This window comes from Hermetia illucens, chromosome 1, assembly GCF_905115235.1.
Source record: "Hermetia illucens chromosome 1, iHerIll2.2.curated.20191125, whole genome shotgun sequence".
Classification (NCBI taxonomy): domain Eukaryota; kingdom Metazoa; phylum Arthropoda; class Insecta; order Diptera; family Stratiomyidae; genus Hermetia; species Hermetia illucens.
Window position 1 is genome coordinate 24027725 of NC_051849.1, and position 21966 is coordinate 24049690.

General features: G+C 43.6%; 2 protein-coding genes across 2 annotated transcripts in view; both read right to left on the reverse strand.

Annotated features, from left to right (window-relative positions):
- Window positions 1-2229: 2229 nt before the first annotated feature.
- On the reverse strand, window positions 2230-3279 carry LOC119661530 (Golgi-associated plant pathogenesis-related protein 1-like). The gene is made up of 2 exons (XM_038070908.1): window positions 3000-3279; window positions 2230-2907 (listed from the first exon to the last, which is right to left on the reverse strand). Exons 1-2 carry the CDS (start codon window positions 3135-3137, stop codon window positions 2485-2487), a joined length of 561 nt encoding a protein of 186 aa, XP_037926836.1. The 5' UTR covers window positions 3138-3279; the 3' UTR covers window positions 2230-2484.
- Window positions 3280-3327: 48 nt separating this feature from the next.
- The window catches only part of LOC119646851, a 34111-nt gene continuing 15472 nt past the window's right edge, over window positions 3328-21966 (reverse strand). The window contains exons 9-13 of the mRNA XM_038047472.1: window positions 11401-11456; window positions 4407-4467; window positions 4196-4351; window positions 3896-4122; window positions 3328-3831 (exon numbers count right to left, since the gene is read on the reverse strand). Of these exons, the coding sequence (XP_037903400.1) occupies window positions 3741-3831; window positions 3896-4122; window positions 4196-4351; window positions 4407-4467; window positions 11401-11456 (591 nt within the window). The 3' untranslated portion in view covers window positions 3328-3740. The remainder of the gene's footprint in view (window positions 3832-3895; window positions 4123-4195; window positions 4352-4406; window positions 4468-11400; window positions 11457-21966) is intronic.

Here is a 21966-nt window from a genome sequence, read left to right on the forward strand (position 1 = left end):
ACTGTTTGTCTGGGTATCACTGGTGCCATGAGCACGACATCCGGCGCAGCTCTGAATGCACTACTCAATTTGCAGCCCCTGGACATATTTATTCAAAGCACTGCAATGAGAGCAGCTCATAGGCTAATTCGATTAGATCTATGGGAAAACAACGGATGTGGGGGGCACAGAGCATTGGAAGAGTTACTGGGAGGACTAAATCCAGTTCTTACAATGCCTTCCGATTCTCGTGTCCCAATACATCTGTTTGGTAGAAGATATGTAGTTACCCTGAAGCGTAGAGAGGACTGGGAAGCCCCAGAGGAATGCGTGGAGGGATATACGGAAGTCTTCTACACCGATGGCTCAAAAACAGAAGAGGGTTCTGGAGCCGGAGTCTACCTCTCGAATAAAAACGAGAAGTGGGCTTTTCCTTTGGGACAATATGCAACGGTTTTTCAAGCGGAAGTTTATGCGATCCTAAGGGTGGCAAACTGGGTGATTGACGAGCGGTTGAAGGGCAGGCGCATCGCAATCTGCAGTGACAGTCAAGCTGCACTGAGGGCATTGAGCAGTCCTTTGATCACCTCGAAAATCGTTCAGGAATGCAGAAACCGTTTGAACTCTATGTCTAGATTCAATACGGTGGAACTATTCTGGGTACCTGGTCACTGTAGCATAGAGGGAAATGAAATCTCGGACGCTTTAGCGAAAGAGGGGTCAATCTCCCCTATGCCGGGACCGGAACCAGCAATTGGGGTATCAGTAGCATTGGCTAAATCTGTTTTCAAAAACTGGGAACAAGTTTTCCATAACGACAGGTGGCAGAGCTTAAATGCTGCTCGACACACCAAACTTTTCCTGCCAGAACCCAACATACGTACCGCAAAGTTTATCCTGTCGAAAAGCAGGAGGACTTGCAGGTGTATTGTGGGCATTCTGACAGGCCATAATTCACTAGCTGGGCATATGTTCAGAATAGGAATTACCGAAGATGATACGTATCTCTCCTGTAATGAGGAAGCGGAATCCACGGAGCATTTCCTATGTGAATGCCTCGCCTATGGACGCATCAGGCATCAGATCTTTGGTGCCGATGTTCTCCAATTACGACGGGTAGCATCACATCCACTAACGGAAATCCTACGATAGGTTAACGAATCCGGAATATTCCGTTAGACGGGGGACGCGAGTACAATGGGCCAACACGGCCTGAGTGCTCGGAAGCTGTAGCTTCTCCCCACCATACATACACACACACACACAAGCATTTGCTCCGGAAATGATTTACAACTACCTTCACACCTGACATACCCATTTCCTCCTTCCTGGGTTTGAGTTTACGTTTCTCAAGAGCATTCCCCACTAATAGACCAATCTCTGTTGTTACATTGGAGTATTCCTCCCTTGCCGGTTGTCTTATGCTGCTCCTGTCTGAATCAGTTCCGCCGTTGAGAGCTTAGGTTTATCCTGAACTTTCCTGAAAGCCTCTCCGGGTTGCAGATCTTTTTTCAGGTAGCCCACCGATGCCTGGTGATTAGTATTGCTGAGGTGTACCTTCGTCTGATGGAGACATTGGTGTACTAATTGTTTAGGATAAGTGAGGGATCCTAAGCCCACAACCACTTGTTGTTGGACCGGACCAAATGGAGAGCAACTTACTCCCACGTTTCTTTGGTCCGCGGATCCCTCGTTTGGGGCATGGCATCCAAGCATTAAAAATTATAGGGCAAACGGTTTCGTCCAGGGCAGAGGCAACTCGTCAGACGCTGCCTCACCTCTGCCCTGGGAGCAGCGTGACCGTGAGTGGCATCGGATGGAAAACACTCATTTATATGTTTAGGAAAACACGCCAAGGGTGCGAATTATATCCAAACTTAGGATCCCTCACTTATCCTAGACAATTAATTTAGTTTTAGCCAGCTCAGGCTCAAACTATCGGTTTCTATTGGATATAATTCGCACCCTTGGCGTGTTTTCCAAAACATATAAATGAGTGTTTTCCATCCGATGCCACTCACGGTCACGCTGCTCCCAGGGCAGAGGTGAGGCAGCGTCTGACGAGTTGCCTCTACCCTGGACGAAACCGTTTGTCCTATAATTATCATTGGTGTACGTTTTTGTAATCTTAATGGTTGGTCATACTTGAACCAGCGTTTTTTCCGGAGAGTTCTTCCTTCCAAATGACAGAAAGAGGCCGGAGATAGCGAGAAGATGACATCGAAGGACATACAATGAAAAACTCACTAATTGAAAAAGAGGAATCCGTTTCTCTAGGATCGCATTTATTCTATTCATTGCTAAAGCTATTATTCTGGCATTAACTTTAATAACTATTAATATATGGACTCTACCTTGTCCTTTGATAATGGGTCGTAAACGAATCTATAAAATTACAGTCTTACTGATGCTATCCTAGGAAAAACGTGAACATTGTCAAAATGGTAAATAAAAAATTACGTTAAATTTTAAATATTCAAAAATCAAATTCCATCCCCCCTGGCTTTACGCAAATGCGTATTCAATCATTTCCAGTAGGACTTGCAACAATATTTTCATTAAAAGTTCCACTTTCGTATTTTCAAACCAACAAAGGGCCGGCCATAGTCGCGGACGATCCAGCCTTGGTGGAACATTAGCCCGTACCGAACAAGGGCGCATGCCAGGACGATAGTGCGCGACAATCCAAATAACATTGTCCCTAATTGCAACCCCTACCCCCAAATCCGTGGTGCTCTTCCAGATCACCTGAATGAAGTTACGTGCCCTTGGATTGTAGGAAGGTGCTCCAAAGCAAAAGTACTGGATTGTGTGGTACCAAGCTGTCACTGGCTGCCTTCCGGATATGTTGCAGTTATAGCTCTTGTGTACAGTTTGTCCATATTGATCACTCTCTGAGAACATCAGGACGTTGCATCTAGATATGTGCTGGAAGTAAATGGAGGAGATGGTCAACCTGATGTTGAAGGACCAATTCAGAATCGGAGATACATGACACTTGACTAAGTAATAAAACTCACATTGGCCCAGTAATTAGCAGAGGCATTGAGCTTGGGGTTAAGCTGCAGGGGCGGGCAGCCATGCAAACTTCGATAGTAATTATGTTGCTCCAAACATTGGCTTCGAAATAGTTTCAGCCTCTCTTCAGATAAAAACATAACGCACTATTTTTCAAAAGAGTTAAAACTTTTTTTCTCTTAAGAGTATTGACTTGACATTTGAAAGCTCCCGAAAACAGATAAAAATGATTCTAAAAAAATTGGAAATGCAAAAATGCCAATTCCGACGCATCTAGGTCACTTGTTTCACAAACGAAGTAGCTACTCAGTAAATAATTCGTCAGGGATATCTGTCAGATTTTAATGAAACTGTCGCAGTTTTCTGAGTTTATTAAAAATACTTTATAGCCAAACTTTCATTTATACATGAAAAACACAAAATAAGCCTATAAAGAAAATTAACTCAAAGAGATTACTGCATAAATCCGCCGATAGCACTCCACTATTTCACTGATTAAAAAATTCAGCGCTTATACGTTCTAGGGATATCGGAGGGGTCGTTACCAACCGTATATTTTGGAATAACCGGCAAAACTATGAAGAAATCTTTACTGGAATTTTTTACAAAAGATTTTCCAGTTTTGCGGAAACCAGTTATTTGGTCCTATGATATAATACAACTTAAAGCAAAGATGGGTATCCTAATGTCTTTTGGCATGTCTTTTTGGTCCTGAAATTTTCACGGGAGCATCAACTTAAAAGCTAGCCCCTCGGTGGTGGTACATTTTCTCTATATTGGCCGCTGTAATTGCCTGGCGGGTCATAATTGGCAACAACCCAAGTGCTGGGACCCCTGTTTAGAAATATAAAAAATATTAGACACCAGGATCGAATGATAATATTCCAATTTATATTACCTTTTTTGAATAGCAATGCCGAGCTTCGAGGACGATTTCCACACTACCTGCGTAAAGTGCCCTGTTTTCATGGAGAAACCTCCGTTTCCAAACCTGTAGTCTTTGATTTCATTGTACCATGACTGGACACAATCCTTCCCGCTGACCTCCGATCCTGAAGCCCAGTACAGATTTTCGCCATATTTGTTATTAGGTCGATGTTGAATCTCGCTCCTTTGGGCTAGTGTCTATTTCGATTAGGAATACATAATTTTATCGAAAGGTGTACAAATTATGATTGACTAAATTCGGTAGACTTACTCGGGCCCAATCGTCCGCATACCGACACATGTTGCGATCCAGTTGAAGTGGGGGACATCCATGTCGCGCTCGAAGTCGGTTATGTTCATCCAAACACTCAGCTTCGAATTTCGACGCTTCTATTGCCGGTTTGCTGATCTCTGGTCGCTTTGTTGTCTACAAAAATAGATACGTTTAAGTAGTCTAAACTTTTTTAAAATATATTACGTACCTCGCAAACAGGGTCTGAGTACTCCTTATTAACCGCATCACGGCGCTTGGTTGGAAGACAACTGAAAAAAATTAAGGGCGTTTCTTAGAATAAAGATAAAAAAACTTTTGAAACGCTCTTTTTGCAACTAAAAATCCACCCTGAAAGTAGACTCTAAATACTACGATGTTCCCTGATCCGCGATGTGACATCCAGACATGATTCTGCATTCTGGCCTCCTTGACACTTCCTCTTTTCCTTGGCCGTTATCCCGTTAAGTACTGGAGCGAGCGAGTCTAGATAGAATTCGTAGACTTGGTCCAGTCGAGGTCAAGGGGCTCCAAAGTCAACATCTAGCTTATGAAGCCATCGTTGCTTCGTTGGCATTATGGTTGTTCCCCACTGAATTCGACGTTCAGGTCAATCTTGGGTATTGAGTTCTCATTATCGCAAATTATATAACCGTTTCATCGAAGACGCTCTCCTTCCAACCTTTTTACGTTGGGTACAACTCCACGCCGACCTCAAGACAAACCCACAGAAATCATTCTCTATGAGGTAATTGGCATGGTTGAGCGGTCACTGCAGTACAACCAGTATACTCTAGCTGCCTTGGCAGCCTGGTCTGATTAGGCTTCAGGTTAGAGTTGTGTAATTCGGCTAGTCCTCTCAAGATCTCCTCGCGGTGGCCTCTGGAAACCGTCATCGGGCGGGCCAAGGGTGTGTAGGGCCAGGCTGGGAATAGGCTCATTCAACTCACGAGGATCTGCTTGTCTGCTAGTCATGTATTAGGGACAAGTAAATCTGGCAGGGGATGAGCCGAAGAAATAGTCGGGGATCGTCCTCCCTGCACTGGAAAAGGTGCAAATAAGACCCGAAACCAAAGTGAAACAGCATATGCCGAGGGCTACGTGGCCAATGAGGAGCTTGATCTTTAGTATGCAAACTCTGACTACCATGGGCACCTTTATTTTCAAATAAAACTCTTACCCTGGTGGCTGAGCTAACCAGGGTGCACATTTTTCTCGGACTACTCATGGGACTATGACATGAGGTCAACTATAAAGAAAAAGAAAACAAACCGGCGAGTGAAGAAGAAGTGGTGGTAACAGGCAGACAACGAGCTGCTAGCATTCAGTCAGGAGACGGGAGCCGTCGAGCGCAGCACGTTGTGCTGAAGCCAAACATAGGAATCCAACTCGCCCCGCCCCGGAGCGAAGCGGCAGACAGATTAGTGGTTTCCAGGTTGGAATCCAATGCCGTCAAGCTGGGTGCAGCGAGTGCCAGAGATAGTACTCCTAACCCGAAACCTTCGACATTGGGCGATCCTTCAAACGTAAAGACAAGAACGTCATGTCGGTCACCGGAAACCGCCGGAAGCGAAGGGCTACTTGCATCCTACTCAAGAGCCAATACCAGAAAGCCATGCATATTCTCAGCAAGATTATTAAGAATAAGGACGCCGGTACTGTTGACGAGCGAGATGAAAAGGACCTCGCTAAATACTAGGCGATTATTGTTGGGGGATATAATAGCAAACGCCTAGCAGACGACCAGAAGGCAAACTCCACCGCTGTGAAACGCAATCGATCTCAAGACGAGGTCGGAGCAGAGTGGGCAAGACTCGGACGCTAAGCAACCTCTGGAGAAAATTAAGTTGTAACAGCCAGCCGATGGACCACGAGCCAGGAGTCTTTTAGGTGTGGCGCTGGTGAACGGCAATTTCACCAACGGCAAACTAGCGCCGGAGGTGTGGACCAGTGTTGAGGCCAGTTTGCGGTCATTGAGCAACTCCTGGACGCCAAAGGGAGCACACGGGATCCATCCCTCGCCTTGATTCCTCTCAGGTGGCCCGTGGGTTCCACGTTGTAGCATGCAAAGACCAATTCTCCAGGAATTTTCTCCGTTCGTGCGTGGCTAAGATCAGCGACGCCTGGGAGGCTGTAAAGCTCAAAGTCCCTACGACGAGATTCCCAGGAGATCGGTCGCTCACATCTGTTTGCCGAAGATTCGCATGGACAAGGACAAGCTTCCAAGGTTCCTGGATGGAATCTTCTGGTGAGACCTTGAAGCCTTTCCCGCCAACTAGAGGAACTGTGAGTCAGAGTCTTGCACCCCAGCTGTGTGAGACTATCAAATCAGAAATTACCGAGGATAAGGTCGGTTGGGCTATAAACAGCTTCTCCGCACATCTCCGGGCCCAGATGGCACATTGCCAGTCATGCTACAGAAGCTGACTTGTTGAGATTTACCGGAGCTGTTTTTACGATAGGTACCACAGTTTTGGAGACACGCACGAGTGGTTTTCATACCAAAAGCGGGCTGGCGCGGCCGTGAGTCCGCGAAGGACTTTCAACCAATAAGCCCCTCCTCTTTCGTGTCGAAGACCCTGGAGCGCGTCATGGACATCCACTTAAGAGCATTTAGGGAGAGAATGCCTTTCCCTAAGTTCCAGAATGCCTATCTCAAAGGTAACCTAAATTGGAGATTGAACATAGAACTGAGGATTAAGGAGGCCTGTATGCTTTCTATGCCTGCAACAGAATCATTGTCCCGGGTCTCGGATCTCCAGTCGAAGATGGTTTTCTGGATGTACACAGTTGTGGTACGCCACACATCTATTGTATGGTAGCACTCTCTGGACAAAAGGTACAATAGAATGAACCTTAATAGGATTCAAAGAACCATGTGTGCATATGCTACAGAATCTCAGTGCACTCAAACACCTCCTCCCCTTGTCCTCCACTTTAAATACGTTGTAAGGTGCAAGTACCTCGGAAAGTCTGAACGTTCTCCACGTACTACACCACAGGCAAGCCGAACTTCACGAGAAACTTTGGTGTGGACTTTCCAGCCAGGAGAGAGTGGAAGACCTGCGGCGTGTTGCCAGGCTATGACCTAATATTCTTCACCGAAGGATCAAAGATGATCTGTGGAGACGGTTTGAAAGTTTTCTCGGATATACACAGTGTATTCGAGTCGTACTCCAAGCGAAAGCACTGGTGATATTGGAAGCCTGTCGAGGCTAGGGCATGATTCAAGCCCCAAGCGCAGCATAGCAATTCTGACCGAAAAACAGCGGCTATTAGGGCCCTGTTCTCAGCGGCAATATCTCTCATGCTGGTGGGCAATGCAGAAAACTCTCGGGGGTCTTTTGTTCATGAAACTTTAATTAAGTGAATCTATTCCCGTGGTATGTTGATCGACACACTACTATCTCAACTGTAAAATCTGCAAATATATGTCCAAGCCTATGGGGATGACAAGACTGTGCTAGTTTCTGGGAGGGATGTCGGAACGGTGTGTAGAAATATACAACGTGCCGTTAATTTGATTAACACTGGGCCATAATGGTATCATTTACAATAGGGAGGAAAGAGAATGGTTGCCTTCCAGAGATGAGGGATTTCTGAAGAAGTAAGGAATCTGGGAGTTATCCTAGCCAAGCAACTTCTTAGGAGTATATAGGTAGAGATAAAGATGAAGCGAGACCTCAGACCTTTTGGACTGTGCAGGTAAACCTTTGCCACGACATGGGGAATTAGCCCTCAGATAGTAATTTGGATAGCTCTAAATGCATTAATCAATTTACAGGGCTAGATAGAGATAAGAGATAAGAGATAGAGATAAGATCTATGGGGAGAAAATGGTGGTGAAGGGCATAAAGCATTGGAAGAACTCAATCCAGTTTTCGCAATGCCATCTGATTTTCGGATCCTCATACAGTTGTTTCTTGAAGGATCTGTAGTTCACCTTAAACGTAGAAAGCTGGGACGAACCTGGAGAATGCATGACAGGATATACTGAGGTCCTCTACACCTGGTTTGAAAACTGAATAGGGTTCTGGAACGAGATATTCCCTGGGGTGAATATACAACGGCATTTTAGGCTACCCTGTGAGGTGGGGCTTAAGAATACACTCAAAGTCTTCCCTGCTTGTCATAAGAGGTGACTAAAATAGATAGAAATTTGTGGGATAGCAACCTGAAAATTTGAAATTTCGCCATTCCCGAAACGTCAACAATGCTTCAGGTAGGAACTGACCTCACAGAAACGAACTGATTGGTGTCTGGAATATACGCTCGCTCTTCGACAACGGTTGTGAGCGTCCTCAGAATTCTTTCTCCCTTCAACTTGAGCGCGAATTCCAGGCATATAAGCTGAACAATCTGAGCCTAAGAGAAGTAAAATAGTGCGATTCTGGAGAATACTACTACCTATCTTGTGGCAGTGTGCTTTTATACTCTGCAAAGCCAAGTAGTAGCAGACGCGAATCCGGTATCGGGTTGGTTTTAACGGCTACCGCAAGGTACGCTCTTTTGACCTGGAAGCCCGTTTGTGACACACTTCTGACTGCAAGATTCCGATCCAGGTTAAGGAGCATCACAATTGTATAGTATTATGCATCCACGAAGACATAGTGGAGAAGGATGTTCTATCTGCAATTAAATGCAGTTCAGGGGAGGTCCCTTTAGATGACATTGTGATCGTGATGGATAATCTACTTCCCATGGTGGGCTCTGAGAACACCTTGCTCGGATATGTTATGGGGAAACACGGTCTTGCGACTGCAATGCTATTGGTGGGGAGTTCGAAAATTTCTGCAGCTTCCTCCACCTCGTCATTGGTGGCAAATCATTCGAGCACTAAGCCTGCCTAAGGTCATTTTTGACTGACCGACGCCGTACGAGCAATCAGATCAACCACTTCGCGATAAGCAGTAGATGTAGGAGTTGTCTTCTGGATGTGAGTATCTAGAGAGGCGCGGACATCCGCCTCTAATTGAATCATCATCTAATAGTCACTTGCGTATTGCTTTCGTCACTTTTCGCAGGGTTGGGAAGCTGACTGCAGAATTGTGGAAGCGGATCAATGTACCTTAGGGATTGAAGGCTGTTCTGGCCGCTGCGAATGATGGCGGGCGTGACGCGCGAAATCGCGAGAAGTTCAGTGTTTTGTACGCTGTGACAAGAAAGAATTTGCTATTGCGCTGGTCAGGGAAGTGGAAAATGCCGCAGATCTTAATGATTTCAGAAATGCATACCGCATCGCGAAAGAGCTTGCTTGTGGTTGCAAGTCTTTAGATGGTCTTGCGTCAATGGTCGACTTCTCATCCACGATAATGAACAATTGCACCACGGTTCTTAAATATATCACATCCGGTAAGGTTTCTCCTCTGGTGGATGACACAGTAGAGTAACATGCGGGTACGGACTGTTCTTCCAAGTAGAAGAGAAATTATTTCGGCCATCAACGCACTTAAACGGAGGAAAGCCCCTTGGCTTGACGGTCTCCTCGTAGAGTTATTTATTGCTGCTAATTCTACTCATACGGAAATCTTAGAATCCAAGGCCTCTCCCAGAAAGATACCCGTTCAGAGGGCGACAATTGGAGGGGTATCTGCGTGCTTCTACTGTTGCAAAGACAACAGCTGAAATAATCCTGGAACACATCAAAAAACATCTCGAAACCCTGATCGACAGAGAGCAGGCTAGTTTCTACCCCAAATTCTCCTGATTTACGTGCATTTCATCGATTTCGATAAAGCTTTCGATAGCGTGAATAGAAATTTTGTCTGAGCTGCTCTACGCAGAATTGGCATTTCGGGGAAAATAAAATCCATTATCAGAGTAATATATGATGGCCCATAATGTCACGTAGTGCACCGAAGTAAAATCTCGGAGGATTTTGAGGCCCAAAACGAGTTTGCATCCTATCACCGATATTATTTTTTCTTGTTATCGGTAACGTTGACGTTCTTGTCCGGAAGAATAGGAGGTATTCCATAGATGATGACATCTTTCCTCAAACATCTCCACTACGGTGATGATATCTGCTGGCTCCCTCACCAGGTCATGAACCTTGGCCAAATGGCTCTGCATTTGGGAAAAGAGCCAAGTAGAGTTGGACTGAAAGTAAACACCAGCAAAACGCAGGTTCTCAGTCTGACGAATCAACGCACTCCCCATATTTGCATTAATGGCCAGGGCATCGAACGCGTCAATTACTTTGTATATACAGGAAGCGTGGTTTCAGCCGACAGTGGTACTGCTTGGATGTTTTCCGATACGCTAACAGCGCAAAATCCGCTTTCGCCCCCGTGTCCAAAATCTGGAAACGCAATTAACTCAACACTAAGATCAAGTTGAGACTGTTCTGTGTTAGTGTTCTTTCTGCGTTGCTTTATAGGAATGGTACATGAAAAACCCCAAGCTTTTGTCAATACCTTTCTGTGTCGTACCATCCTGACAGCATCTCGAAGGAACACCATGCTCTGAGCACTGGCTTGACACTCGAAAGAACTGTGACCGAAGGATGGAGGCGACACTAGATAGGTTACACATTACCGAGGGTGGACAATGGCATTGCCAGCTGCGCCATGTAGTTAAATCTCACTCTCCCAAGATGGTAGACGAATGGGTGGCCCCAAGTGCACTTAGCGTGGAGCAGTAGAGGAGGACTGCGAGCGTCTCGGGAAGTCGTGGGGGGAACTGAAGGGCATTTCAGGTAACCCATATATACCTCCACAAAGGGGTGAATGGAAACCATATATAATTCAAGCTGAAGTGCATGCGATCCTAAGGGCAGCCTAGCCTAGAAACCATATCCTTTTTATTTCTTGGCATTCGTTTGTATTTTTCAGTTAATTGTGAAAAGCAACCAACATGGAAGAAATGTAGAGCCTAAATTCCCATCGCTTATTACTGGATGTTTTTGTAAATTACAGTCCAGACCACAGTTCTGGAATTTCAATTTCAACTTAAGGAGTTTTATTATTCGGTGGAAAACTTCAAATTATTCACGTAACACTTTTTTAGGGAAATATTACAAGAACTTTAAAGAAAACATCATCTTTTCCTGGAGTTCACAAATGGGGGAAGTACAAGAAAATCTCATTAACATCGCATCTTACCCCATTATCGAAAAGATGCTGATAAAACCCACGCACTGCTGCTACCACTATTTAAAATCAGGACAGTTTCCGGGGAGTAATTATTCACAAGAATTTCCTTACTATTGCACTTTAGCACTTAATACTGAAGATTTTTGACGCCAAACTGACAAGAGTATCTGGAATTTAGTAGAATCACAATAGTTGGCTATCTTAGACGGATGGCCCGCACTTCCTACGATAAAATGGGAAACTAACCGATTTCGATAAGAATTTTCAATGGCAGCACACAAAATGATATCAACAATGAGCAATGTTCCCATTAACCCACGATCGATATAGTTTTTTTGTGGTTTTCACACCAGGAAACATGTCGAACGTTCTACGAGTATTTTGCGTATGAATCACGTACGCTTCCTTAACTGCGATAAACTCTTGAAATTTTACTAAGCGTAAACCGAATCTAACTTGAAACGAATTTAATGTTTACAGAATTAGCTACTTGCATTGTTTGTTTATAATATTTGCGTACAGATACTTGTATGTACATGCGTTCGCCAAATAAAAACACTTTCATTGTTACCGGCTTTTCGTGATTGTTCAATGCATCCCCTATCGCAGATGACACACCTTATCAGAGCCCGCAATAAATCGACATGTAACCGCCAATTATGAAATTGGTGATTGTTTAAATGAATCCCCGAATGAGTAACGTGAGCATGATTTAATCGTAGTAACATAAATTAACAATTGGAATGGAATGTTCTTCAGAATTCTGGGTTTATTGGCGAGAATAAAGGCGGCAATGGCACAAATTTCCACTTAACCGTTTTATTCTGTTGAATAACCAAGGTGTGTCCTGACCTTACGTACAGTTGTCCCCATTTATAAAGCTGAAAAGTCATAGGGCCTTGATGTGTTGAATGAATCAAATCAGTATTTATTTTCAAATTTCCACAAAGAAAGTGAAATCGTCTCCTGTGACATTCATACTTTTCATGCAGAGATGCTGTTCCTCCGAAGAACCTTTCGGATGTATACGCTTTTCTGAGAAGGAGGAAAGATTTGCCCTCGATGGAGAACTATAATGAAAACCCAATATTCAGGCTTTGCAATGAAGAGGAAGCAGCTTCTTGTTTTGTTGGACAACTAACACTGTGGTGTCCCGTTTTGATGCCACAAACTCCTAAGACCGTGACTGCTGTTATGAGAACAGGGCGAAGTCCAGCCGGCTCAGATCTTCAGAGCCAGCCCGTAGTATTCACGAAGGAAAGCAGCTCTCCCACCTTGCAGCTAAAAATCTCTCTGAAATCCCCAAAGAATGGTTTACTCAGTGTCCGTATGCCAGAGCTTCGCCGCTTCTGCAACGCTAATTGTAGGGTTTGCTGAGCCTGGCGGCATGGTCCCATATAGGCCAGTGCTCCGTGCAGACGGTCGTAATATTGTATGTATTTACACGCGTCTGGCACAGGAGCTATAGTGATCGGGTTTTATTATAAACTGACCAAATCCTCCCTGACACAGGTGGTGAGACTGCCCCTTCTGAAGTCCGCGACTACTAAGTAGTGCAAGTAGATTCCGCCTTTGACAGTCGCCAGCGAAACACGGACTATACCCATCGAAGGACTGCCAAGAGCAGACCGCCTGGCCAATCCGTCAGCCCGCTTATTCCCCTCAGCGTTCCTATAACCAGGGATCCAGTGGTGAATGATCTACAGCGTACCACCCACAAGGTCCAGCGCGTTTTTGCACTACCTCACCAGTCTGCAGGATGTCATCGCTGAGTACAAAGCCTTAATGAGCGCTTGGCTGTAGGCTAGAATAACTATGTTACGCTGCCCCAGCAAGGCTTCCAGCATATCCAGCACGTCCGCTTGGAATACATCGGCGTAACCTGGAAGACCATACGACTCGAATATACAAGAAAACCTCCGCACCGACTCCACAGACCATCCGTCGGTGAAGAATACTGGATTTAATGTGAAGGTCTAGGGAGGGAAGATGCAGTAATACATTGAGAGCATTTGCCAGGCAGGACTGCAGAGCCCCAGTAGCGCCTGAGCATGCGGTTCTTTGGATCTTATCAAGCTTCGTTTTATTGTACTATTTGCTCAAAGCCTGCCACCACATAACAGGCCCGGTTTGGGGATTTGGATTTGGATTTGCCTTTGAGGTAGGCATGCTGGGAGCTACAGATAGGGGTTCTCTCCATAATCGCCCTTAAGTGGAGGTTCAGGGCGCGCTCTCGGGTCTTCAACACGAAAGAGGTGTGGCTGATCGTTCGAAAGTCCTTCGCGAACTCACGGCCGCGACTGCCCGCTTCCGGTATGAAAATCCCTCGTGCACGTCTCCAAGACTGTGGTACGTATCCTAAAGAGATACAACCAACTAAATCTCGACTCCTGCTGCTTCTGTGGCATGATTGGACCCGGAAGCTTATATGCGGAGAAGCTCTTTATAGCCCAGCCAATCTTATCCTCGTTAATTACGGATTTAATAGTCTCGCACGGTTGGGATGGCTGCATACTCTCGAAGCAAGGCTCTGACTCAAAGTCCTCTTTGCTGGTGGGAAAATGCGTTTGAACCACTAGCTCCAAGTTCTTAACAGAAGATTACGTCTAGGAGTCTTCCAACTTCTTGGCTTCTATGATCCATGGGGAGAATCTTACTGAGTCTCAAGGCTCGCTGGTGCTTTCAGTGCTCTGATAATAGTCCAACCAAGACCTCTTGGCAGTCTTGATAGCCGACTTGAACTTCTTCAGGCATTGTATGGTTGCCAATATTTGTGCCTGTAGCAAATGTTGAAGATTTACGTGGTCAGCTTCCTGAGGGTAGAGAAATCTTCATTCCACCACAGTGACAGTATCTTCTTGCTGTATTTAGTAGAGCACAAAACTTTAAAGGCGGTATCGACCGCTATTTCCAGAGCCCCAACCTTCAACTCCAGTTCGTCTGTGATGCCAATCTAGGCAATTTGCACAACGGAGAGTTTTTTTTTGTTTATTTGACCAATTCCTCCTACTGAAGTCATTCCTCCTGGAGCCTATGAAAGATTTAGAGACCTTTGTAGCGAGATCTAGACTGAAAGGTATCCAATAATGATCTGAGTGGGATCTGGGATTTCTGGTCAGACACTCTCCAGTTCTCCACCCTAAGAATTCCCTAATCGGTTAGTAGGATGATAATGTCACAGTTCTCCGGGTTGGGACAGAGGAAGGTTGGTGTACAGCCACTTTTATACAACGATGCATTCGTATTAATAATAAAATCAAAGAATGGCAAACCCCTCCCGTGGACTTCCGAGTTGCCCCAAAGCCTTGCGACTCAGCCTATCAGCATGTTGGTTTTCTTTGTTGCTATGGTGCTGGTCAAATGTTGTAGTTCTTCTAGTGGAGCTGATCGGCCGTGAGCCATGTAAGTCTAGGAAATATACCCATTCTCTGCCCCTGCCTGCTCCAGTTTGGCTACGACTAGGTTACTGGATCTCAGGTTCGGACACAGAAAAGGACGTCGCGAAAATATATGATCTATGTTTGTTCTGATCAGCGTCTCCTGTGCTATGGATGTATCAACGTCATTCCTGTACTGCATCCAAGACTCTTCTAAGCACTGTGCATCTGCTGTTGCCTGCAACGGGCCGACAGTCGACGCCCTTTTTCCCCTTGCATAGTATACATTTAGGCATCTTGCACTCCTTGAAGATATGACCTTCGTCCCCACATTTTCACCACCGATCTACTGGGAAACGACTGAACCGATTTTCATGGAATTTGGTGAGAACGTGTGGTCTGTACATCCCTTTACATGCACATGCACAAAATATACTCACGTGGACTATCAAATTAAAGGACTTAATTAGAACTTCTTTGGTAACGGGTGGAACGCAGGAGAGTGGGGACTCAAAATGTGCGCCTCAAAAAAATGAAACAGCTGGAAAATCATGTACCATCATGTGTTTCGTTTGATCTTCCTTATTGTGCAGATCTCGAGCCAACTGTCGCCTGCTCAATATGGATGTCAATATCGTTAGCACAGAAGTTGTGTGAACTTGAAGAGGATGGTGCCCCTTGTATTGACATCTGCATCGCGGATCACCTTTTCCAGGGCCAGGTCAAAAAGGACGCATAATTGAGCATTCCCTTTTCTTAGAACACTGTTGATGTTGAATGGTCTGGGGAGTGATCCAACCAATTTTATTCGTGCATTGGTCATTCTAGTCAGTCTTATCAATTTGACTCTCATACTGAATTATCTCATGGGCATGTCCAATTTTACAATGGCATGCTATCATAGGTGGCCTTGTAGTCAATGAAAACAAAGATGACGCAATTGGTGGTCATATTCCAGCAGTTTTGCAGTTGCTTGCCGCAGAGATAAAATCTGATCTGCGGCTGATTTGCCTGTAATGAAGTGTCTTTGGTATGGATCAATGACATTCTGGGAGCATGGGGCTATCCGGCTTAACAAGATAGCCGAGAATATCTTATAGATGCGTTATACTTCCCTTTTTATATACTAGGCAGATAATGACTTTTTGGCAATCGTCACGCATTGATTTGATTTTGATTTTGATTTTGAGCACAAGTTGTTGAACCGCTTGGTGTAATTGGTTGCCTCCATATTTAATCAGTTTGGCAGAAATTCCATTGCTCCTGGAGACTTATGATTTTTGAGCTGATGGATTGCACCGACTGTTTCTTCCGTGCTTGGTGGTCACAGCATTCGTTCGTCATTTTCAATTGGCAGGACCTCCAAATCGCCGATATTTTGGTTGCTGAGCAGTTCATCAAAGTACTCAACCCATCGCTCGGATATGCCCATTCTGTCGGAAATCAGAATTCCATCTTTGTTTCGGCAGGATGAGCGTCGAGGTGTATAAGGCTTCATCCTACTGACTTGTTGATAAAACTTTTACGCCTAGTGTGATTGCTCCCTATGTTTCTCGAATTCACGGACTTGTTGGTTCTCCCAGGCTTCCTTTTTCTGTCAAGAGTGCGTGCCCGCGTTCTTTGAAGGTGCAGCATTGCTCGTTCTGCAACATTCTTCTGTTCCTTCGCTAGCTTACATTCATCGTCGAACCAGCCGTTCCGACTTTTTTTCCGGCTATGGCAAAGTGTGCTTGTGGCCGTATTAATCATAATGCTCTCCATGATGATTGTGAAGATCATTTGTTGATGCTTCATCTCCAGGACATCTGTTAGCTGCGTTTATTGCGGCATCCATTTCCCTTTTATAGGTGTTACAGAGGGCTTTGTTTGGAATGGCTTCAGTATTTACTTTCACCTGATGGTCAGAGGGACTCTAGGTGGTGTAGCTCCTGCCCGGACCACTGTACCAACGAGCTAGTACTCCGGTTCTGCTTTCTGCGCAAACCAGGTAATTCCAACAACCAATTCGTGCGACACTGCTAACTGAATAATCCGCAGTCCGTTATCATTTGTATTTCTAATGTAAATTATGGGAGCGTTCTACCGCCTCGTAGAAGGTAACCTTCTCAGACTCTGTAGTCTCCTCTGTAGGGATGTGAAAGTGAATGAGACTTATATCTTTAAATTTGCCTCGTAAGCGCAGAGTGCATAGCCGTTCGCTTTTGTCTTCCAAGCCAATATCAGCAGATTAAATTTTTAATTTTTTTTTAAAACAAAACCTTATTCAAATTGGTTTACAGTCTGTCTGTCTATCTTTCTGTTTATCTATTTGTCCGTCACACGCATTTTTCTCGGAGATGGTTGTAGCGATTCACACCAAATTACAGTGAGTTACATAATTCTACATTAAATTTAAGGGGTTTCCTCATATATGCAAAAGGGGAGGGTACATTTTTTTTCATCAAATATAGTCATGTGGGGTATCAAATGAAAGGTCTCGGTGAGTACTGGCCTTAGTTTTGACATTTGTTGGACAGGCGGGGAGTGCGGGGTGTCGAAAGTGATCATTTATTAATGGACCCATTCTCAGAAACTACCCAACCTAACAATTTAAAAAAAAATCAAGAGGCTGCCACTATATGGTGCCTAGGCTCAGAAATAGCCTACATACCGATATCTCTCCAAATAAAATGTTAGATGTCGTCTTCTGTTTGTAGTTAAGTCTAAAATTAATAGACCATTAGCTTAATCCCAACTACAATTTTTATTTTATTATGTATATATATTTCGGGAGCAACTTACTCCCTTCATCAGTACAAAGCTAAATTAGCTATTTCGAGAGCAACTTACTCCCTTCATCAGTACAAAGCTAAATTAGCTTTGTACTGATGAAGCTAATTTAGCTTTGTACTGATGAAGGGAGTAAGTTGCTCCCGAAATATATATACATAATAAAATAAAAATTGTAGTTGGGATTAAGCTAATGGTCTATTAATCTCCAAATAAAGTTAATAATAATATATTACTATAATTTTTAGTAATTGGTTGTAAGACCACCCTTAAGTTCATTCTAGCACCACGAATGTAGGGTATATCTAGAGCATGATCCTACCAAGTTTGGTGGAAATCGCACTATTACTAACAAAGTTATAATAGGTCAAAGTTACCGCTTCTTTGAAAATTCAAGACTGGAAGCGAATATTCTCCCATAATATATGCATATATTACGTGCTACGTACTGGGACAAATGCTCACTCAAATGTCTTTATAAAAGAAATACACAAAACCTTTCATTTCTGAAGCACCCAGTTTCCGGTTTCTCGCTTGTTTTGTCTGACTAGGAAACCTACTCCAAGTTCGTGGTTTTTTGGATGACCACTATAATATATGGGTGTAGTGCCCCTTCTCCAAGAAACCGGTCCGTGTTCAACGCATCCCTTGCAACGCTGTTGCATCTACCATACATTAGGACAGGGTATTGGCTGGCTGCTGAACAGCATTCGGTCTGTACGGGGAGTGCATGGTCCATGAGAAAATGCGCAGATCGTTATTCCGCTTTCGTTGCCGGGTTCATCGTTGCAAAATCATCCTGTCTGAGGTTTCGTAACGTCAGTTTTCCGTGAAGGGTTGTCGGTCATATCCAACAGCCAACCTGGAGGACCAGTTGGTACAATTTGTCCCGTGTTTAGGCACGGGAGACTCCCCTTTATCCTTCTCCGTCTGCAGTTTTTCATTAAGAAATAACTCGCAGCGATTACCACGTATAGTGGAGATAGGGTTTGGTAGTAGAGCTGTTGGTGCTGGTTCAGCAGGCGTTTCCCAGGTTTTATGCTCCATCGTGGGTAATTATCAACATTTCGCCCTGGGACCTATACTATCCTTCGACCGCTTGCTCACTCCCATAAGCCACCGACACTGGGGTTCCATGCCCCTGCACCGCAAGTTTACTTCTTCACTAGTCTTCCATTGTGGTTCTAGTTTCTAGGTATCCTTCCCATAGCCATTTTAGTCCACGCAAAGAGATGATCAAGCACCCGCCTATGCACAATCTGAAAAGAAAGTTCATGAACAGATCGGCACTATATGATTACTGTTTCTTATGCCTTCTCTATTTGCGGAAATAATTCGAATGCGGCAAGAGCAACGCCAATAAATAGGTTTCTTTGTTAATTAGGAGCCATTGAATTTCTAGCTATGTATCTATAGTAAATTCATCTCCACTGTAATCGCCGAGGAACACTTATTTCTACGAATCAGAAATTTAGAGCGCAATTGAATTCGAATCTATAATTTCCCTCGTCCGTCGAACACCTTCCTTTTCGTTTATCAAACGTTTTTAATCGTGAAGAAAGAAGCCGATAAAATTATTTATCTCGGCAAAAGAAAGTCTCAAGGTTGCCTATGATTCATTGAAACACTCTAAAATTGAGCAAACTGTGAGTAGTACCAAAAAAATGCTGTTTCCCAATGACCTTTCATTAAAAAATGTTGTTATTTTCGATATCATAAATCGATATCAAATATTATTGGCCAAATTATTGATCATTCCAAATTATCAGAGTTTTCATTATAGACAGTACTGGCGTTATCACCTTATCGGGAACGCCACCAAATTTATCTATTTTTGTTGGAATTGTTTACATTCTGCGACCAGTAGCGGATGATTTCATCGAAAACAACTTATCAGCGTGCGCTGGTATTCATTCTTTGAGGCAGGTCACGGTTTGTGGGCCTTATCAGAATATCGCAATTAATTTAATTAAACATTCATTACGCACGCCATCAGCACATTCCCTTGGGTGCGAACGAAACTTCTATTCAAATTATGCAATGTCAACAAACTCCAGTAGAATCTTGAGTGATTACTAAAAAGTGGCACAAAATAGATAGTGGGATCAGATACAGTACGTGTGAATGTGTACATATGCTTTGTGTGCAAATTGCGATCCCCATTGTGGTCAAGCAGAATATCAAGGGAGAGTAAAAAAGTAACCTTGGGTGCTCATATTTAACAACATTGAACTTGAAGTATCTGAGTGGAATGAACTCCGCGTAATTGCACTAATTATTTGGTGTTGCTCAGCGGATTTCCGTTTGGTGGGGCTCATTCTAAAGTCGTTAGCTCTGATGTATTAAAGGTGTGGAAGAAAGATACTTTTTGGTCTGCTGCCACATTTTTTGTCACGATTCTATTGATCACTGCGCAAAAGCTGGAAATGGGAAAAAAGATACTCTTCTCCGATGTTCACAATTTACCTGAAATTCCGTGGAAAATATGCAGAGAATAATATCTTTTGCAATATGAAGAGCAATTTAATCCATCATAAACGTCTTGAGTTCATATCAGCGTCTGGAGTAGCAAACTTAGTACTGTATGGCACGTACTTGTTAACACAATCCATAATTGAAGAGCAAATTATATTTCATTAGAAAAACGAAACGATAGTGAAGGTGATATAATATTTGCTTGCTGGCCATATGCATTGGAAAGTTGTTGAGTCCATTGCTGCGGATTTTTTGGAAATATAACAAGTCGGGAAACCGAAAACTACTCGCTCCAGGTATGAAAGGTTTTGTGTATTTCTTTTATAAAGACATTTGAGTGTGAATTTGTCCCATTAGTATCTAAAACATAATATACGCATATATTATGTGAGAATATCCACTTTCGGGTGGTATTGACATTAAAAATCTTGAATTTCCAAATAAGTGACAAATTTGACCTATTATAACTTTGTTAGTAATAGTGCTATTTCCACCAAACTTGGTAGGATCAAGCTCTATAGTATAGCCTATATTTCGTGGTGGATGAATTTAAGGGGGGTTCTGCAACCAATTACTGAAAATTATAGCAATATACTATTATTAACTTTATTTGAAGGGATATCGGTATAGAAGGTATTTCCGAACCTAGCCCCCATATACTGGCAAACTCTTGAGTTTTTCAGATTTTTCGATTAAGCAGTTTCTGAGAATGGCTCCGTTCAATAAATGTTGACTTTCGACCCCCCGAACTCCCCACCTTTCCCAAAAATGTCAAAACTAAGACCAGCTTCGGAAAGTACTAATGGAGACCTTTCATTTGATACCCCACATGACTATATTTGGTAAAAAAATGTATACCCCCTTTTGCATGTATGGGGACCTCCCCTTAAATTCAACGTAAAAGGATGTAACTCACTGTATGCGTGAGTGTTCACAGTTCCTACCTTTCGAATGAATTTGGTGTCAATCGCTGCTACAGTCTCCGAGAAAAATGCGTGTGACGGACAGACAGAGAGAAAGACAGTAAACCGATTTTTGTTTTACACAAAACCTTAAAAACGATTGAATGTTAACGTGGGAAATAATTTTTTGATGCCACTGAAAAGAAGGAAGGAAGATATTAGCTTTAATCCGGCGAAGACTCTACTTTGAATTAGTGGTGAAATTTAATACTAAGGAAACTCAACTTTCTTCATCAACTTATTCATCTTAGTCTTTCGAGCAATTTTGTTTTTTTACTATTTGTTTGTTGTTTTCCGATGATGAGGTAATATTTATTTTTATAGGAAACTGAAAGTGCTATGTGAATTCAAGCCTTCCCTCCCTTAACTGACTTTCGTCTTACATTGGTCACATTATGCTAGAATTCATTTGGTCGCAAAATCCCTAGAAGCAAAAAAAGGTTTCTATGCTATCGACCACTCGACCTATACTGAAGAGTCGATAAACACCTCCCCCTATCCAAGGTGTTATGCAAACCGCACCTATTGGATAGTTTCCAGGGGAGCTGACTGGCCACTCCGAACGGAACCTAGCTGACACCTGGTCGTTTCAGTGAATATGATTGACCTTTTCGTGCTACAGGAGACACTGACACGACGGACCTCCTAAACCTTATATTCGTGAAATTCAAATAACTACATCTGTAATAAAGGATTATATAAAAAAAAACCTAACAACAAAAAACGGAGACCCCGTGCGGCACTCAAAGTAGACAGGCGCATCTCCGCAAGACTGAGGATGGCTAGGAGAGGTTGAAGGAGAGGTGACTACACCCAGCAAGGGAGAAGTTGGGAAGTCAAGTAGGTTAAGTAATAAGTACTGCTAAGACCAATTTGGAGATCAAGTTCACTTCCCTATTAGCACACAAGCAATAAAAATGATGGCTTCCACTTTTGGTATAACATGCGTGTATTTCCAAATTGTACCAACTGGTCTTCCAAGTTGGGGGTTGGGAAGGGCTGACAACCCTACACGGAAAACAACTTCTTACGAAGACACAAAAGAAGCCTCGGACTGGATTGACAACACAACGACGAAACCAACAGCGAAAACG

Bases quoted from the DNA above. Each gene is read 5' to 3' on its own strand.
- LOC119661530 (XM_038070908.1), bottom strand. From the start codon at position 3,137: ATGTTTTTATCTGAAGAGAGGCTGAAACTATTTCGAAGCCAATGTTTG. The intron at 2,908-2,999 runs GTGAGTTTTATT...ATTTACTTCCAG, and splicing joins CTGCTAATTACTGGGCCAAT to CACATATCTAGATGCAACGT.